General features: G+C 46.9%; 2 protein-coding genes across 3 annotated transcripts in view; both read right to left on the minus strand.

The window, feature by feature from the left end:
- Positions 1 to 252: 252 nt before the first annotated feature.
- mcm7 (minichromosome maintenance complex component 7) lies at positions 253 to 13,759 on the minus strand. 2 transcript variants are annotated; one of them, XM_065958775.1, is made up of 15 exons: positions 13,549 to 13,759; positions 10,397 to 10,476; positions 9,610 to 9,774; positions 9,020 to 9,144; positions 8,766 to 8,946; positions 8,545 to 8,682; positions 8,316 to 8,465; positions 8,120 to 8,234; positions 5,432 to 5,563; positions 5,263 to 5,346; positions 4,967 to 5,178; positions 4,621 to 4,886; positions 4,381 to 4,549; positions 1,489 to 1,598; positions 253 to 679 (listed from the first exon to the last, which is right to left on the minus strand). In XM_065958775.1, exons 1-15 carry the CDS (start codon positions 13,577 to 13,579, stop codon positions 454 to 456), a joined length of 2,184 nt encoding a protein of 727 aa, XP_065814847.1. In that variant the 5' UTR covers positions 13,580 to 13,759; the 3' UTR covers positions 253 to 453. The 2 variants fall into 2 exon arrangements, with proteins under 2 accessions (XP_065814847.1, XP_065814848.1); XM_065958776.1 differs by lacking the exon at positions 13,549 to 13,759 and adding an exon at positions 11,649 to 11,806.
- Positions 13,760 to 14,843: 1,084 nt separating this feature from the next.
- The window catches only part of LOC110002989 (cohesin subunit SA-1), a 33,839-nt gene continuing 32,223 nt past the window's right edge, over positions 14,844 to 16,459 (minus strand). Inside the window, exon 31 of the mRNA XM_020658672.3 lies at positions 14,844 to 15,218. Within this exon, the coding sequence (XP_020514328.3) occupies positions 15,168 to 15,218 (51 nt within the window). The 3' untranslated portion in view covers positions 14,844 to 15,167. The remainder of the gene's footprint in view (positions 15,219 to 16,459) is intronic.

Below are 16,459 nucleotides of genomic sequence, written 5' to 3' on the forward strand. Positions count from 1 at the left end.
ATGCAGCAAAGGGCAGATTTCACTGTTTCATCATCTGAGACCGGGGCGTGTCCAGACCTGCTGGACTGCGGAGGCCTCATGAATGAAGAGCGTTTATTGAGCCCTCCTGTCGTCACATCGTCTTTTCACTAACACGATGTAACGACTCTGACCCTCAACGCTTCAAAGACATGACTCAGCAGTTTACAGACTTTAACCAGAAAGACGTGTTCCAGGTGTTCAGGACTTCTTCTCTGAATGAACAACAAGAAGCAGAGTTTCCAACAATCCATTTATTAAACTACTGGTCACAACACGACGTGCACTAAACATGAGAAAATATACAGAGAAACATATTTACAAACATTTAGTGAAGATAAAACCGATCGCAGGAAGTCCACCATGTTCTCCATCTTTAATACAAAATGCTGCAGGAGGAAACCAACGAAGAAGAAAGAGGGTACAGCGTGCTGGTCAGACGAAGGTGACGCGGCTGCGGGCCTGGTTGACCTGCCACACGTTCAGCTCCTCGTACTCCTCTAAGGCCTCCTGGAACTGAGCGGGGGTGAAGCCGCGAGACACGCAGCGCTGCTCCGCCTCCGCCATGCGAACAACGCCGCCTGCTCCGCCGCGGCTCGCCACGCCCTCCGTGGAGAGCTCACGCACCAGAGAGAAGATGACGTCAGACGGACGCTGAGTCCTGAACACAAAGAACAAAGAGACGGGTTAGGGATCAGAGAGACGGGTTAGGGATCAGAGAGACGGGTTAGGGATCAGAGAGAGACGGGTTAGGGATCAGAGAGACGGGTTAGGGATCAGAGAGAGACGGGTTAGGGATCAGAGAGACGGGTTAGGGATCAGAGAGAGACGGGTTAGGGATCAGAGAGACGGGTTAGGGATCAGAGAGACGGGTTAGGGATCAGAGAGACGGGTTAGGGATCAGAGAGACGGGTTAGGGATCAGAGAGACGGGTTAGGGATCAGAGAGAGACGGGTTAGGGATCAGAGAGACGGGTTAGGGATCAGAGAGACGGGTTAGGGATCAGAGAGACGGGTTAGGGATCAGAGAGACGGGTTAGGGATCAGAGAGACGGGTTAGGGATCAGAGAGAGACGGGTTAGGGATCAGAGAGACGGGTTAGGGATCAGAGAGAGACGGGTTAGGGATCAGAGAGAGACGGGTTAGGGATCAGAGAGACGGGTTAGGGATCAGAGAGACGGGTTAGGGATCAGAGAGACGGGTTAGGGATCAGAGAGACGGGTTAGGGATCAGAGAGACGGGTTAGGGATCAGAGAGACTTGTTCTGACTGCTTTTTCATTATAGACCCCCCCCCCCCCCCGGTCTACATTAAGGGGGGTCTGAACACAGACTGTGTTTCAGTGGCTCTATAAAAACAGGTTTTACAGCTTCCTGCAGGAGACACTCGTAGACCAGAATCTCATAAAGACTCAGACCAGACCCGGTCACCCGGGTCACGTGGACCTGAACAGACGTTATGACCTCACTGACCTCGTGCTGCTCGACTTGTCAGCTTGCAGCGAGTCTTTGGACATCTCCATGAGCCTCATGGCCTCGTTGACGTCTTCCTTCTCCACGCTCTCCATCATGCGCAGACGAGCCTGCAGACCACAAGAGACCACAAGAGACCAGGACTCAGATCTGCAGGGTTTAATTATGTGCATCATGAGGTCCAGAAGAGACCACAAGAGACCAGGACTCAGATCTAGAGGTCTGGTTTCACTGTGATCAGGAAGGCTGCGCTGTGCCGGCACTGTCAGACCGAGACAAGTGCAATGCCCTCTGGGAAGGTCGGCAATTGCCCAAGTCTCCGCCTCTCAACACCAGCGAGTCTCTGAGCAGAAACAGTCGAGGGCTGAACGACACTAAAAGGGTTGATGACATCATAGGGGTGTTGATGACATCAGAGGGGTGTTGATGACATCATAGGGGTGTTGATGACATCATAGGGGTGTTGATGACATCATAGGGGTGTTGAGCTGTAACACTTCACCGTGTGAGCTGGAGGCGGAGCCACTGAAAGTAACCAATCAGCTGCTCATACGGCCTGTAAATGTGGTCACAGACTAAATGAGGTGTGTGTGTGTGTGTGTGTGTGTGTGTGTGTGTGCAGGCATGTGTGTGTGTGTGTGTGTGTGCAGGCGTGTGTGTGTGTGTGTGTGTGTGTGTGTGCAGGCGTGTGTGTGTGTGTGTGTGTGTGTGTGTGTAGGCATGTGTGTGTGTGTGTGTGTGTGTGTGTGTGCAGGCATGTGTGTGTGTGTGTGTGTGTGTGTGTGTGTGTGGTTTTCTTTCAGATGGTGATTCTGGTCCTGGTCAGTTTTGCAGGGTTTGCACAGCTGATCCTCACAGGCTGACAGACTAACAGACTAAATGAGGTGTGTGTGTGTGTGTGTGTGTGTGTGTGTGTGTGCAGGCATGTGTGTGTGTGTGTGTGTGTGCAGGCGTGTGTGTGTGTGTGTGTGTGTGTGCAGGCGTGTGTGTGTGTGTGTGTGTGTGTGTGTGTAGGCATGTGTGTGTGTGTGTGTGTGTGTGTGTGTGTGTGTGGTTTTCTTTCAGATGGTGATTCTGGTCCTGGTCAGTTTTGCAGGGTTTGCACAGCTGATCCTCACAGGCTGACTGCCCACCCTGCAAAGCTGACCGGGACCAGACCAGCAGGTTTTACCTCCATCATGTGAGAACAAGCTGTACACACATTCTCTCTCTCTCAGTGAAGCTCGCCCCCTTGTGGTCACGTGTGTGCAGCACAGCGCCGCCCCGTCTGCCTGAAGTGCTGGTTCTGCAGGAGGTTCTGACTGCTACCTGCACAAACAGCACTTTTAACAGCCGAGGACCCGGACGACCCGGAGGACCCTGAGGACCCGGAGGACCAAGACGCCCCGGAGGACCCTGAGGACCCGGAGGACCAAGACGCCCCGGAGGACCCAGAGGACCAAGACGCCCCGGAGGACCCAGAGGACCCAGACGCCCCGGAGGACCCAGAGGACCCAGACGCCCCAGACGCCCCGGAGGACCCAGAGGACCCAGAGGACCCAGACGCCCCGGAGGACCCAGACGCCCCGGAGGACCCAGAGGACCCAGAGGACCCAGAGGACCCAGAGGACCCAGAGGACCCGGAGGACCCGGATGACCAAGACGCCCCGGAGGACCAAGACACCCCGGAGGACCCGGAGGACCAAGACGCCCCGGAGGACCAAGACGCCCCGGAGGACCAAGACCCCCCGGAGGACCCAGAGGACCAAGACGCCCCGGAGGACCAAGACCCCCCGGAGGACCCAGAGGACCAAGACGCCCCGGAGGACCCAGAGGACCCAGACGCCCCGGAGGACCCGGATGACCAAGACGCCCCGGAGGACCGGTTTAGAAATGTTCTGGTTTCAAACAGAAGAGAGCGAAGAGTCGTGTGCAGCGTGGGAAACAAATGCTCACACTGCAGTAGATCATCATCATCACTACCTGCACTGTAAGCACTTTATCACACACTGTAAACCAAAGGTCAAAGGTCATCATCACTACCTGCACTGTAAGCACTTTATCACACACTGTAAACCAAAGGTCAAAGGTCATCATCACTACCTGCACTGTAAGCACTTTATCACACACTGTAAACCAAAGGTCAAAGGTCATCATCACTACCTGCACTGTAAGCACTTTATCACACACTGTAAACCAAAGGTCAAAGGTCATCATCACTACCTGCACTGTAAGCACTTTATCACACACTGTAAACCAAAGGTCAAAGGTCATCATCACTACCTGCACTGTAAGCACTTTATCACACACTGTAAACCAAAGGTCAAAGGTCATCATCATCACTACCTGCACTGTAAGCACTTTATCACACACTGTAAACCAAAGGTCAAAGGTCATCATCACTACCTGCACTGTAAGCACTTTATCACACACTGTAAACCAAAGGTCAAAGGTCATCATCACTACCTGCACTGTAAGCACTTTATCACACACTGTAAACCAAAGGTCAAAGGTCATCATCACTACCTGCACTGTAAGCACTTTATCACACACTGTAAACCAAAGGTCAAAGGTCATCATCACTACCTGCACTGTAAGCACTTTATCACACACTGTAAACCAAAGGTCAAAGGTCATCATCACTACCTGCACTGTAAGCACTTTATCACACACTGTAAACCAAAGGTCAAAGGTCATCATCACTACCTGCACTGTAAGCACTTTATCACACACTGTAAATCAAAGGTCAAAGGTCATCATCACTACCTGCACTGTAAGCACTTTATCACACACTGTAAACCAAAGGTCAAAGGTCATCATCACTACCTGCACTGTAAGCACTTTATCACACACTGTAAACCAAAGGTCAAAGGTCATCATCATCACTATCTGCTCGTTAGTGAAGTGTCTCACCAGGGCCGTGGACAGACGGAGGATGGAGAGCAGGGTACGAGCGGAGGTGAAGGTCGTGTCTTTGCTGACTCGGGCCTCTTTCCTCATCTCCACGTACGCAGCTGTGATGTAATCGGCGAGCGACTCGGGCACGACGGGCTGCCGCTTCTTACACAGAGCGATGTAGCGCCTGAGAGACGAACAGGAAGACGTTAGATCTGTGACCGTCACGATTTATAAACGTGGAAACGTGGTCGTCACCTCATCAGCTTCATGTCGATGGGCGTGAAGTGAGACGGCGGCTGGCGGCAGTGCTGGTGCACGTAGGTGATGTGCTGCGCCAGACGCAGGTCGGCGTCGGCGTCCGGCTTGTCTTGGATCAGCCAGAGGAGGTCGAAACGGGAGAGCAGCGCGGCGGGGAGCTGGATGTTCTGCTCGATGGTCTTGCGGGGATTGTAGCGGCCGTACGCCGGGTTGGCGGCGGCCAGGATAGAGCAGCGAGCGTTCAGGGAGGTCATGATGCCGGCCTGGAGGAGGAAGTGTGACACGGCGTTTAGATTTAAATCACACCACACGCCATCTGCCGAGGTTAGTAACGTGTGTTTACCTTAGCGATGGAGATCGTCTGCTGCTCCATCACCTCGTGGATCGCTGTGCGGTCGGCGTCGGCCATCTTGTCAAACTCATCAATGCAGCAGATGCCCAAATCAGCGAGCACCAAAGCTCCGCCTTCCAGGGTCATTTCTCCAGTCACGGGGTCACGCATCACCGCCGCCGTCAGACCGACGCCAGACGAGCCGCGACCGGTCGTGTACTGACCTGAAGACGGCGAGGAGACGAGAGAGCGATGAGACAAAAACAAGGAAAGCGCCGCACAATAAAGGTTAAAACACGCCCACTCACTGCGAGGCGCCAGGCGGTCGATGTAGGACAGCAGCTGCGACTTGGCGACTCCCGGGTCGCCCATCAGACAGATGTTGATGTTTCCTTAAAGACCAAACAGGAAGTTATTGTTACAAGTCGGCGTGCTCATGCCTCCGTCAGCGGGACATTGGTTAAAGTCGGCGCTCACCTCTGATCTTCATGCCTTTGGGCGCCTGTTCCACGCCGCCAACCAGCAGCAGGAGCAGAGCCTTCTTCACGTCTTCATGACCGTAGATCTCGGGCGCTATGGAGCCGGCGAGCTTCTCGTAAAATCCTTCTTCTGCGACAGACGAGAAAAACAAAAAATGACATCAGCTGATTAAAAAACCTCACTTCTTCACATCGTCTAAATGTAGAGACACGAGAACACTGTGGAGGCGTGGCCAACAGATCCACCTCACATCACGCAAGTTAGACACTCCCGTTACTGCCGCCATGTTTGTTTTTCTAAAACGTCTCTCGGATGAGGCGGCGCCCGTGCAAGAAGTGGCAACAGCATCCTGTTCTCTTTCAGAGTTCATCCTGGTTTCTGAAGTCACACCTGATGTTTACATAGAACCAGAGACTGGACGCTCAGGTGTGAACACGGTCAGTGTCGTCACAGGTAAATAAACGCCAACAGGAAGTCACACCTGATGTTTGACCCCACTCTTCCTGATTCATGTGATTAACTGTTTCAAAGAGACTTCAGAACGTGAAGAACAAGACGTCGTAAAAACCTCTTTGAATAATCCTTTAATCTACGTTGGTGAACCAGAACACGTGAATAACTTTCCCTCGCCGTCTGCCGAGTTAATCAACACGGCAGGAGAGGCCTTTGATGTGATCTGACCGTCTCCCGTTGAACAAACTGTCTTCACCAACATAATCCATTTCTGATATAAAAGAATGTCGGTTCAATCCCTGAATCGGATATATGTATCCATGACATCAAGACTAACACTTTCATGCAAGTTAGATTCCGCTACGATCATCTACGACGAACTTAGATATTGAAATCTAAATCACATTACCTGATGACCTCTACTTGAATCTTACATGGAGCACTACTGCCCCCTAGTGGCAGGAGCACTGTACCGACCTGAGTTTCAGGACAGAGGTATTACGATAGTTAATATGTGATTTTGTCCTAGTTCTAAACTTAGTATTTTAAGATATGATTTTATACTCTTCATACTATATTAATGTGTTTTTGAATGTTGAATGTTATAATTCTGGTTTCATTCCCAAACAGGCAGAAATCGTCTGACTGTCCTCAGGTTTGATGTAATGTCTATTTCATTGGATAATTGTTTGAAATGTTTAATGTCTGAGATAATTCTACATACGAATATTGACATGGTGATGTTCATATGATCAAAGTTCTTATTTATGCTCTTAATAAGTAAAGAACTCAGAGTGGATTAAATTAAAAGTTAAACATCGGAGGCGGGTTAGATATTAGGCCCCGCCCCCTCGTAAAAGTCATCCCCAGAATAAAGCAGCTCGTCTCTCAGGAGTTCGCTCTCGTAAAAATCTTACGTTTTTTTTCACCCTCTGAGACGTCTCTTGTTAATTCTTGTTTCAAACCACTTTGTTTCTTTAAGTTTTGCCGATGCGAAACTCTTTGAATTTAAGCCCGGACTCGCAGGACCTGCAGACCTCGACTCCAACTTAAACCAACCCTGATTCTTCACGCACGCACTCTAAGGCTTTTTCCTACAGCCTAAGACCCGTGCTGCTTTCCTTTTTTTCCCTTTTTGAAGTATTGATCATTCGTCTTCCAGAACATTATTTTCTCCATTCTCACACTTGACTACAAGTGACCATTCAAGTGAGGATCAACGAGCGTCAATCCTGACGAACGTTAATTAAGACTCTTTGAGCCGCTGAGAGACGGACCCACGGATGACTGATTGGACCGCTGTGTTTTTCTTCAAACCCTTCTCATTATCGAGTCCGACCAGACCTGCTACAGCGGTTATCGTAGGCCACCGGCATTCCTGATCCGAAAGAACTCGACGGGGAGCCTTGGCACCAGCACCAGAGTTCAATTGAACACTACGTCTCAGTAAGGAAGCGTTCTGATTATGAGATCGGGTTGTTGAGTCAAGCTTGTCGTATCCGAATCAAAGCCTCAAAGTCAACTTTCACCAAATTTATTAAGTTCCCCTTTTTCATTTTTTGATCCAAATCCCACTTCGTTAAATCCCTCAGACAATATAGTTTGAAACTCCAAAATCGACATAAGGATCTCACCATGACAACTTAGAAACAACTCAATATTATTCACTTTATATCACTGTCGTAATTATACTGATGTTACCTTTGCGTTTCCTTTAAACTCTTCTGTTCATCATTTTTCTTTATCAAACTTCCATATATAATTTCAGTACTTTGTCTGTGTAATTTTATGGTTTTTACTGCTTGAGAATTCATCCCAATGATATGAGACCGATTTATAGATTCATTAATTACTACAAGTAATATCAGTTTCCTTACTTAACAAGGATGGTGCCCCGAGTTATATATATTAAAAGTAGATTTGCTACGCAGGTAAATAAACGCCAACAGGAAGTCACACCTGATGATTACATAAAACCAGAGCCGGGACGCTCGGGTGTGAACACGGTCAGTGTCGTCACAGGTAAATAAACGCCAACAGGAAGTCACACCTGATGTTTACATAGAACCAGAGCCGGGACGCTCGGGTGTGAACACGGTCAGTGTCGTCACAGGTAAATAAACGCCAACAGGAAGTCACACCTGATGTTTACATAGAACCAGAGCCGGGACGCTCGGGTGTGAACACGGTCAGTGTCGTCACAGGTAAATAAACGCCAACAGGAAGTCACACCTGTGATGCTGCGCAGCTCGTCGTCGCTCAGGTCATCGTTGCCGAGCTCGTCGTCCTCCGACTTGTTCATGAGCGTGATGCTGTGAGCCTCGAGGTACGTTTCAGACAGAAGACCCTGAAGGCAGCACAACAACATTTAGATATGATGCATTCAAAGACCAGATGAATCATGGGAAATTAAAGCTTTGTGACTGACCTGAACGGCCTGTGAGAATCCTGAGCGTAGCAGAGGGAGGAAGACCCCGGTGATGGCCACGTGGTCACCGGGTTGGGCCAGCCGCGTGTTCTCGCCGCGGGCGTACACCGACATGCTCCGTGGGATGTTTCCAACGGGCACCTGGTCGCTCTGCAGGGCGACAGAAGGAGGTCGTGAGGAGAGACAGTCGTAGAGGTCAGAGGTCATAGAGTTAGAAAGGCTTCCTCACGTGTTCCTGGATTCGCAGCTCCTGGAACTTGACGAACTTGGAGCCTCGGGTCTGCAGGTAGAGGCGACCTCCGGACTTGTTGGTGACGCAGTCTTGGCTGGGACACATGATGAGGGGCATGAAGGAGGGGGACTGGATCTACAGGACCACAAAGAGGACTGTAAGAGGGGCAGGTGATAAACGGGTTCCTTCAGGGTCAAAGCGGTTTGATCCGGTCTTACTGGTTGGTAGGTCTCTGCACCGCACTGGTCACACGTGTACGTAGCAACCGCCATCATGGGTTTGACCTCAGTGGCCCGGGTCACTATTCCTCGAACCGTCACCAGATTCCCGATGCTGTCTGCTCGAACGTCACGCACCACTTTGGGTTTGGTGGTGCTGGGCGGCTTGAAGTAAAGCTCGCTGTGGACGCAAGGCGAGGAGCGTGAGGACAGCGCTGAAGCTTTTAATAACACAAGAATCTGACTCCACTTACAATCTCCTCATGAGCTCAGGCGGGTATTGGTTGCGAGCGTCTCGGGTGTCTGCGGGGTCGCGACCCCTCTGCTCCATCATCAGCCTGTGCTCGATGTACACGTCCAAAGAATCCTTCGCCACGATCTGAAAAAGGAAACAAAGTGTTACTGATGGCGCTCTCATCTTTCAATCCATCCAATCAATATTTATACTGCTTTTCCTGATCGTGTCATTGGGCGAGAGGCGGGGTTACACCGCGTGTCTCATCTCCATGACAACAGCCGCTGCTCTGCTGTGAGCGTCAGACGGAGGGTTCGTGCCCTCCTACTCAAATGATGAGCGTGATAAAAATTACGACCTCGTTATCCCGGCTCCGATCAGATAAGGAGCGAGGATGAAGTTGGTACTCAATCGCTCTGCTACGATTGGCTTGTTGAATAGAGCGCCAGTGACGTCACAGCGCCGTTGTGAAAAGTTGATGTTTAACTTGAAGTGACAACAGAAGGACGCCGGGCGCTGTGCGTGCTGATTCAAACGCCCGCTGCTCGTTGGGACTCGTGAAGTGGTACATACAGCGACATGAATAAAGGTTAAAGGTCGGGAACGTACGTCTCTTTCTTTGTATTCTGGCAGCAGCTCGTGGATGGCGTCGGCGAACAGACCCGTGTAGCGCTTTGCGTTCTCACAGACGCTCTCCACCAGATCGGGATCCTCCTCGGCAACATCATCCAAATCCACACAGATGGACACCTGCTCCCTGTGGGCGAGCGCCACCTGCAGACAAATCAGGGGACAAGTCATTTCAATCCCAGAGACGGCGGCGGCTTGGACAACTTCACAAAGACGAGCGACAGCATCGCCTCGAAACGGCGCGAAACAGGAAATAATGTTTGTGAAACCAACGGGCACCTGAAGTCGTCACAAATGTTCATTTTTTACAAAGAAGTTATTTCATGAAAAACTAAACTTTTCATGCAAGACAGCGAAAGTGAACAAGCATAAAATAAGTGTTTCAGAGCGTTCACTAAAAGTGTTCAGGGTGAAAACGTTAAAGGGTGAAAACGTTAAAGTGTTCAGGGTGAAAACGTTAAAGTGTTTAGGGTGAAAACGTTAAAGTGTTCAGGGTGAAAACGTTAAAGGGTGAAAACGTTAAAGTGTTCAGGGTGAAAACGTTAAAGGGTGAAAACGTTAAAGTGTTCAGGGTGAAAACGTTAAAGGGTGAAAACGTTAAAGGGTGAAAACGTTAAAGTGTTCAGGGTGAAAACGTTAAAGTGTTTAGGGTGAAAACGTTAAAGGGTGAAAACGTTAAAGTGTTCAGGGTGAAAACGTTAAAGGGTGAAAACGTTAAAGTTTCAGCTCCAGCTGTGAACACAAACTGGTTTGTCGTCCTACTTACAAGCTGAGCTCCGTATTTAAACGCCTTCTTCCCGTTGTCATCCTCAGAGTAAAACTCCTGCAGGAATCTTTTGCATTTGTCTGTTAGAGAAAAGAAACAAAGAACAGAGTCAACATGATTTCAGTGCAGAAACACACACAGGTCGTACACACCGGAGACACAAGGATTCAAACCCTCTGTGATGTGTACTACAGCCTCCGTACACGGGGTGCACGACATAACCACCAAACTATTCAACGCCTCAATACATTAGAATCAGCTGACAGGTCCACTCACACTCTGACATAATAAACATGAGAACATATTAACAGGTGACGCATGAGGTAAAGCGTGTTTACATGAAACAAGCTTACTGCTAATATCTCAGACTGATTGATTCTACTTGTTTGAAATAAACTTTAGTTTCAGACACATTGAGGCCGGGGTGAGACGTGTACGGCGTGTACAGCCAGGTGAGCGTGTATTAACCAGGCTGGACATGCGTCACCTGGGCGAGAGAGGCAGAGAATCTGAAAGTTTGTTAGGTTTAGCATGCAGCACATGTGGAACTGGATAATATCACGTAGCTTACAATAAAGGCAGAATGCTCCGATCTATTTGATTCTGATTATAAGACATTTCAGGGGACCTCGTTTGAATTCCATGTGACCCTGTTTGGGGTCGGGACCTCAAGGTTGACACAGCGCCAGGCAGACCTGATTACAAACATGTCGATAATTTTCATGTTATTTTATGCAAACGTGATTTTCTCCATTATTTAAATGACTATATTGTGTAGTGTATATTCTGTGGTGATAATAAAGCCTATAGAACAGAATTGATACTTTCCACTGTTAGAAATGAAGTAATAATCAGTCTTTATGTAAATGTAGACCACCAGCAGGAAACACCCGGTGACAGTATTCATGTCCACACTGTGTGCAGTGTGAGGCTCAGGACCTGATCTATCTTTGTGTGTTTATCACTCATGTGTAAGAGACAGTTTCAAAGCTGTGTAATGTTCATCAACAGGAGCGGATCTGTTTGTTGAGTAACATCTCACTGCAGCCTCACCCTGAGATGCTCCGTGAAGCCTCTCCATGTTTACAACAGTTTAGAAAGAGAAGAAGAAGAAACCGCCGTTACGCAGCAGAAGTGTCCATCTTTTATTTTTATTTTAGCCCTCACTTCAGAGAGTCACAACTATCATCATTATGGATTTTAATACAACAACAAGTGAGACCAGTCCGAGCTGTTTCAAAAGTTAACTTACTTTGACGCCGAAGAAGAAACGCCTCAGCTCTGCTTTCTCTGTTTAAACCATGTTATTGTAAACAAAGCAGCACATGGCTGTGTGCCTCGTCACTTTCAGATCCCTCCGCGTCACTTTCAGATCCCTCCGCTTAAAAAAATAATCCTCTACTGTTTACAACAACGAGGGCAGCCATCTTGCTCACGTTAGCTCTGTCTAAAGTCAACAATGTTTCCATTTATTTTAATGTAATAATCACTCAACGGTCGATGATTTCCGACGGCGGAGACGTTGACGTTTAAACGTCATCACGTAGCGGTTGATTATTTCGGTCGACGTTACACCGACTCCGGTAATATTTAACGTTTAGTAAAAAGGTTTAAACAAAGTTAATGGTTAAGAAAACAGAGATGGAGGGTTAAAGAACGGCCACACACACACACACACACACACACACACACACACACACACACACACACGGTGTTAGGCCGAGAAATGTACCCCACCAAGTGTTTGAAAACTAAATGTTTGTAATGATCAAACTAGGCTCAATAATGGAGAGAGGTTAGAACAGTTTACAGACAGAGCTGGATCAACACTGACTCTAATATTTTGAATGTGAGCTGCAGTACACACTTTAAACACTAGGTGTCAGTTGGCTGCTTTAAGAGAAGGAGGAGAACTATAATATACTTTTTAAACTTGTTCATAGAAAAGATTATAATCAACACACTGTGGATCTGAAACCCATACACGAACCAGCCAGACATGAGGAGCACCCTATGGGAGCACCCTATGGGAGCACCCTATGGGAGCACCCTATGGGAGCACCTGGCTCTTCTGTTTCAGTGTTGTCTCATGTTTATGAATAACCCTAACCCTGCTCAGCTGTGTATGTAATGACTACATGTATTTTACCAGATCAATAAATGTGTAAAATATCATTTTAATGCCCTATACTAAATGTGATGCTTTTTTATAGACTGTAGAGCTTGATTATGTTCATCTGTATACACCAGTTATTGTTTTTGTCTTTTAAGAATCTTCTTCTGAAGGTCCAGGAAGTCCTTTTCAAAATAAAACCTTAATTTGAAGAAATGCAGCTGTTGAAGAAATCTCCATAAAATAATTTTCTTTAACTTAAAGAGAAAACCGTGCACCTTATTAAAAGTAATGTATTTCTATTGCAACAGTGACATTATTCCTCTGGGACATGTGGTCGCGCCTGCTCCTTTGTTTAAACGGACACATCCGGGTCATTGAGCAGTCACAAGCTGCTGGATCCCAACAAGTTTTACCAAAGTTCAGGAAATTAACTAAAATACGCACAAAGTAAGATCGTAAAACAAAAAGAGCATTTAGTGGAGGTAAACGGAGTGCATGGACGATTAACTAAAACACACAGTAAAGAATATTATTTTAAATTAGATAAGCTCGATTTAGATCAAGTGCAATCAAAAGTACACTAGCAAGAATACACAAAAAAGTATTTAAGAGAAAACTCGTTTAAAGTTTAAAGCTCAGAAATGTGGGTAACCTGCTGCTCCGGTGTTATGTCGAATAATGCTACCATGCGGTTCTGTGCAGCATTACATGTCTACAGAAATATGGTTCCTCTAAAACCTTCAAAGTATAGTTTCATAACATGCTCCATGTTACCTGTAAGGGCAGGTGAGGCGACTGGAGTTGTTTAAACGTGATTCTTTACTGGGAGAATTACCTGTTAGGAGACTATTGTTCTGAAATCTTCCGTAATGGAGCACCAACACTTCTCCAGAATACTCAGATTGTGCATACGGAGTGGATTTATTTAAATTATAAAGATACTTTATCAAAACAGCGTTGTTTGAGCACCTGGTGTCGTTTTGACACGGTAGCATATCTCGACATAACACCTCTTCTGTAAAAAGTGGAGCCGTACCTTTCTCTGCTGCGTAATCCTTACGAGCCATAGCTGCTCACGTCAAGTTAAACTGTTAGTGTCACCGGGAAATATCCACGCACTTTAAATTCACGGTTTTAACGTTTCACCGGGAAATATCCACGCACTTTAAATTCACGGTTTTAACGTTTCACCGGAGAACAGCTCGTGCTTCTCTCTCAAATCGCGCTGCAAAGTGGCGCGAGTCTGACGTCTACACCAGCCAATCAGGTCGCTTCTCACAGCAGATAGAGGCGGGACTTTGTTGTGGCGCGAAACTTGTGGGGCCATTGGGCGTCACGTGACTCCTCAAACTTCCGCCCTGTTAGTCAGAATTGGCGCGAAAGGCAGCGATAGGATTTCATTCAGTTGAGTGACGGAGGGAAACTCCCACGCGACGATCATTTACATGTTTAATGATAAGTTTTATAAACTCGCGAACACTTATTTGATCCCCTAAAACAAAAACAATGTTTACACAATAACATAAATAAACTGAAAATAATAAATATTCCCACATTTATCAGTGGAAAATTATAAGTACGGAACTTGTGATAATTGCGAAATAATATATATTATTTTATCACACTTTTTTTTTATCACTGTTGTTTATTTTATTTTATGTCCTTACTCTGAAACGACTTTTATAAAACCTGTTCCAGTGGTTTAAGTGGGTAGTGGAGGTCATCTGCAGTCTGACATTTACAAAGGGGTCCTCTACAAAGCATCTGACACCAACAACATATTTTTGTTTTGTTATGTCTCCCCCATAATTAGGGCTAGACAAGCATCATTCAGTCATTTACTATCATATGAGTGAATGCTGTCAGATGGGGGCTACTTAAGGGGGTTTCTTACTGTCATTGCAAACTTTGCACATTTTGTGCCACTGCTGTTTTAAAGCTTGTCAACCCTTGGGGGTCTACTATTGGACTGGGGCCCCAAGCAGTTTCCTGCCTTTCCTGTTGACCAGCAGCGCCCACTGGCGATTCTAGAGTCTGGTAGGGCGGACTCTGGATCTTAAAGACCACCACTCAGGTTATTTCTCCACGTCATGACTGAGATCAGAAGGAAAACTCCTCTTTCTAAAAGAACAAATAACTCCAATTCATTTGTAGTTTGACTTTTATCACCCGGTTACGGATGCAACCTCCCCGGTGTTACGGTCTAAGTGAAAGACACGCCCCCTGCACACAAGATGATTTTTTTATGGTCTTGTCTCGGAGCACTCTGGACTCGGGTGTGTCATGTTGACTACAACACTAGTTTTAAAACATTTGAAGCATTTAGATCAATAAATCATCTTTTATTCAACAAGTGTACCAAATGATGTGCCGTCAACATCGGTGCTACAGCGACATGAAAACACAGGAGGAGAGGCTTTTAATTTCTGCTGTACACAGAAAAGAACTTTGAATATTTGGTACATTTAATTTTCAAAACATAAACAAAACAAACTTTTATACACAAAATCCATAATGGTTCATCTCTCCTCCCCAAACAAAACTAATGACGGACAGCTTTAGGAGAACTCAAACGTAGTGACACCACCGAAGACGCAGTGATCTTGTAGAGACGGAGTTGTAAAAAAGAACTGTGGGTCCAGGTCTCTGGTGTCCTCAGTCAAAGAGCTCATCCAGGACGCTGGCCGGGGTGTGACTTGTTGAGGGCTGCAGAGGAAAAACAGGATTAAGAAGTTGAATCTTTCAAGGCGTGCAGCATTTAATCTCCTCTTCTTCTTCAGTGTAAATATGTGTCAGAGCTCCTCAAAACATGTGTGTTAAGTTTCTTGTTCTAAATCCACTCTGATCCTGTATTTGATCATGTCTATAAACCCCTCTATTTCAGCCCTGCTCAGAACAGGCTGTTTCTGTGTCTGTACCTTTAAATATGTAAATGAGCTGTGTCTGACCACGCCCCCTCTCGGTCTTTCTTTCTCCATGTCCTATTGTTTACGATGAGAAGGCAGACCGTCACTGTCTGTGTCTGTGCCTCATGTCCGCACAGAGCTCGGGAAAAGACAGTTTAGTTTTGCTGCTCCCACTGCACAGAACTTTCTCCAAAATGACTTGAAAATGGCGGAGCTAATTTCGCTTGAAACCTTTGGTCTTAAAAGATAAAATACGCGAGACAATTGGACAGTGCCTGTGTTTCTGAATTGTAATCCGTGATCAAGATTCTGCACTTTATCTGTAAATCAATTTGTACATTGTAAATTGTTGTTCTCTCCTAACTTATTGTTTGTAAACTGTCTCTTTATCATGAAATGCTTTTTAAGACGTGTGCTGCTGCCTTCTTGGCCAGGTCACCCTGTCAAAGAGATCCTGATCTCAATGGGTTATTTACCTGGTTAAATAAAAATAAAAATGACTCAGAGGGCAGAACAAGGTGTCACCCACCTGGGGGAGGGGCTACTGCCCTTTGTGATGTCATGAAGGGAAAATCTCCAAACGGCCTGTTTGAGCACACATTTTCTGAAAAGTGGAGCAGGCAGAAGACGGAGAGGATGGACTTTTCTCATCATTGGGGGGTTTGTAGACGGACTAGGTTGAGTTCCAGCAGGAAACACTGGACTCCGTTACCATAGAAACCGCAGTGTTTCCCCTAGGTTTACAGCTTTGGGGGGTTGGGGAGGTGCGGGCAGACGGACGCCGACACAAACACTTGGTGTTCATGCGTTACTTTTAATGACAGCTGTCCTGTTCTATCAGAAAGGTATCCTTAAATGACTTCTTTCCGACTCTCACCACTATCCCATCTTTACAATAAAGGCACAAAAACCCCAAAAATAAATCTAAAAACTAAATAATAATAATAGATATTTTTTTGATTAACTTGACCTTCAAGGGGGGTAGGGGGTGCCGTTGGGGAGGGGCGGGCCGCCCCCTAATATAATGGTAGGGGATACACT

The sequence above is a fragment of the Labrus bergylta genome, chromosome 9 (genome assembly GCF_963930695.1).
Source record: "Labrus bergylta chromosome 9, fLabBer1.1, whole genome shotgun sequence".
NCBI lineage: Eukaryota > Metazoa > Chordata > Actinopteri > Labriformes > Labridae > Labrus > Labrus bergylta.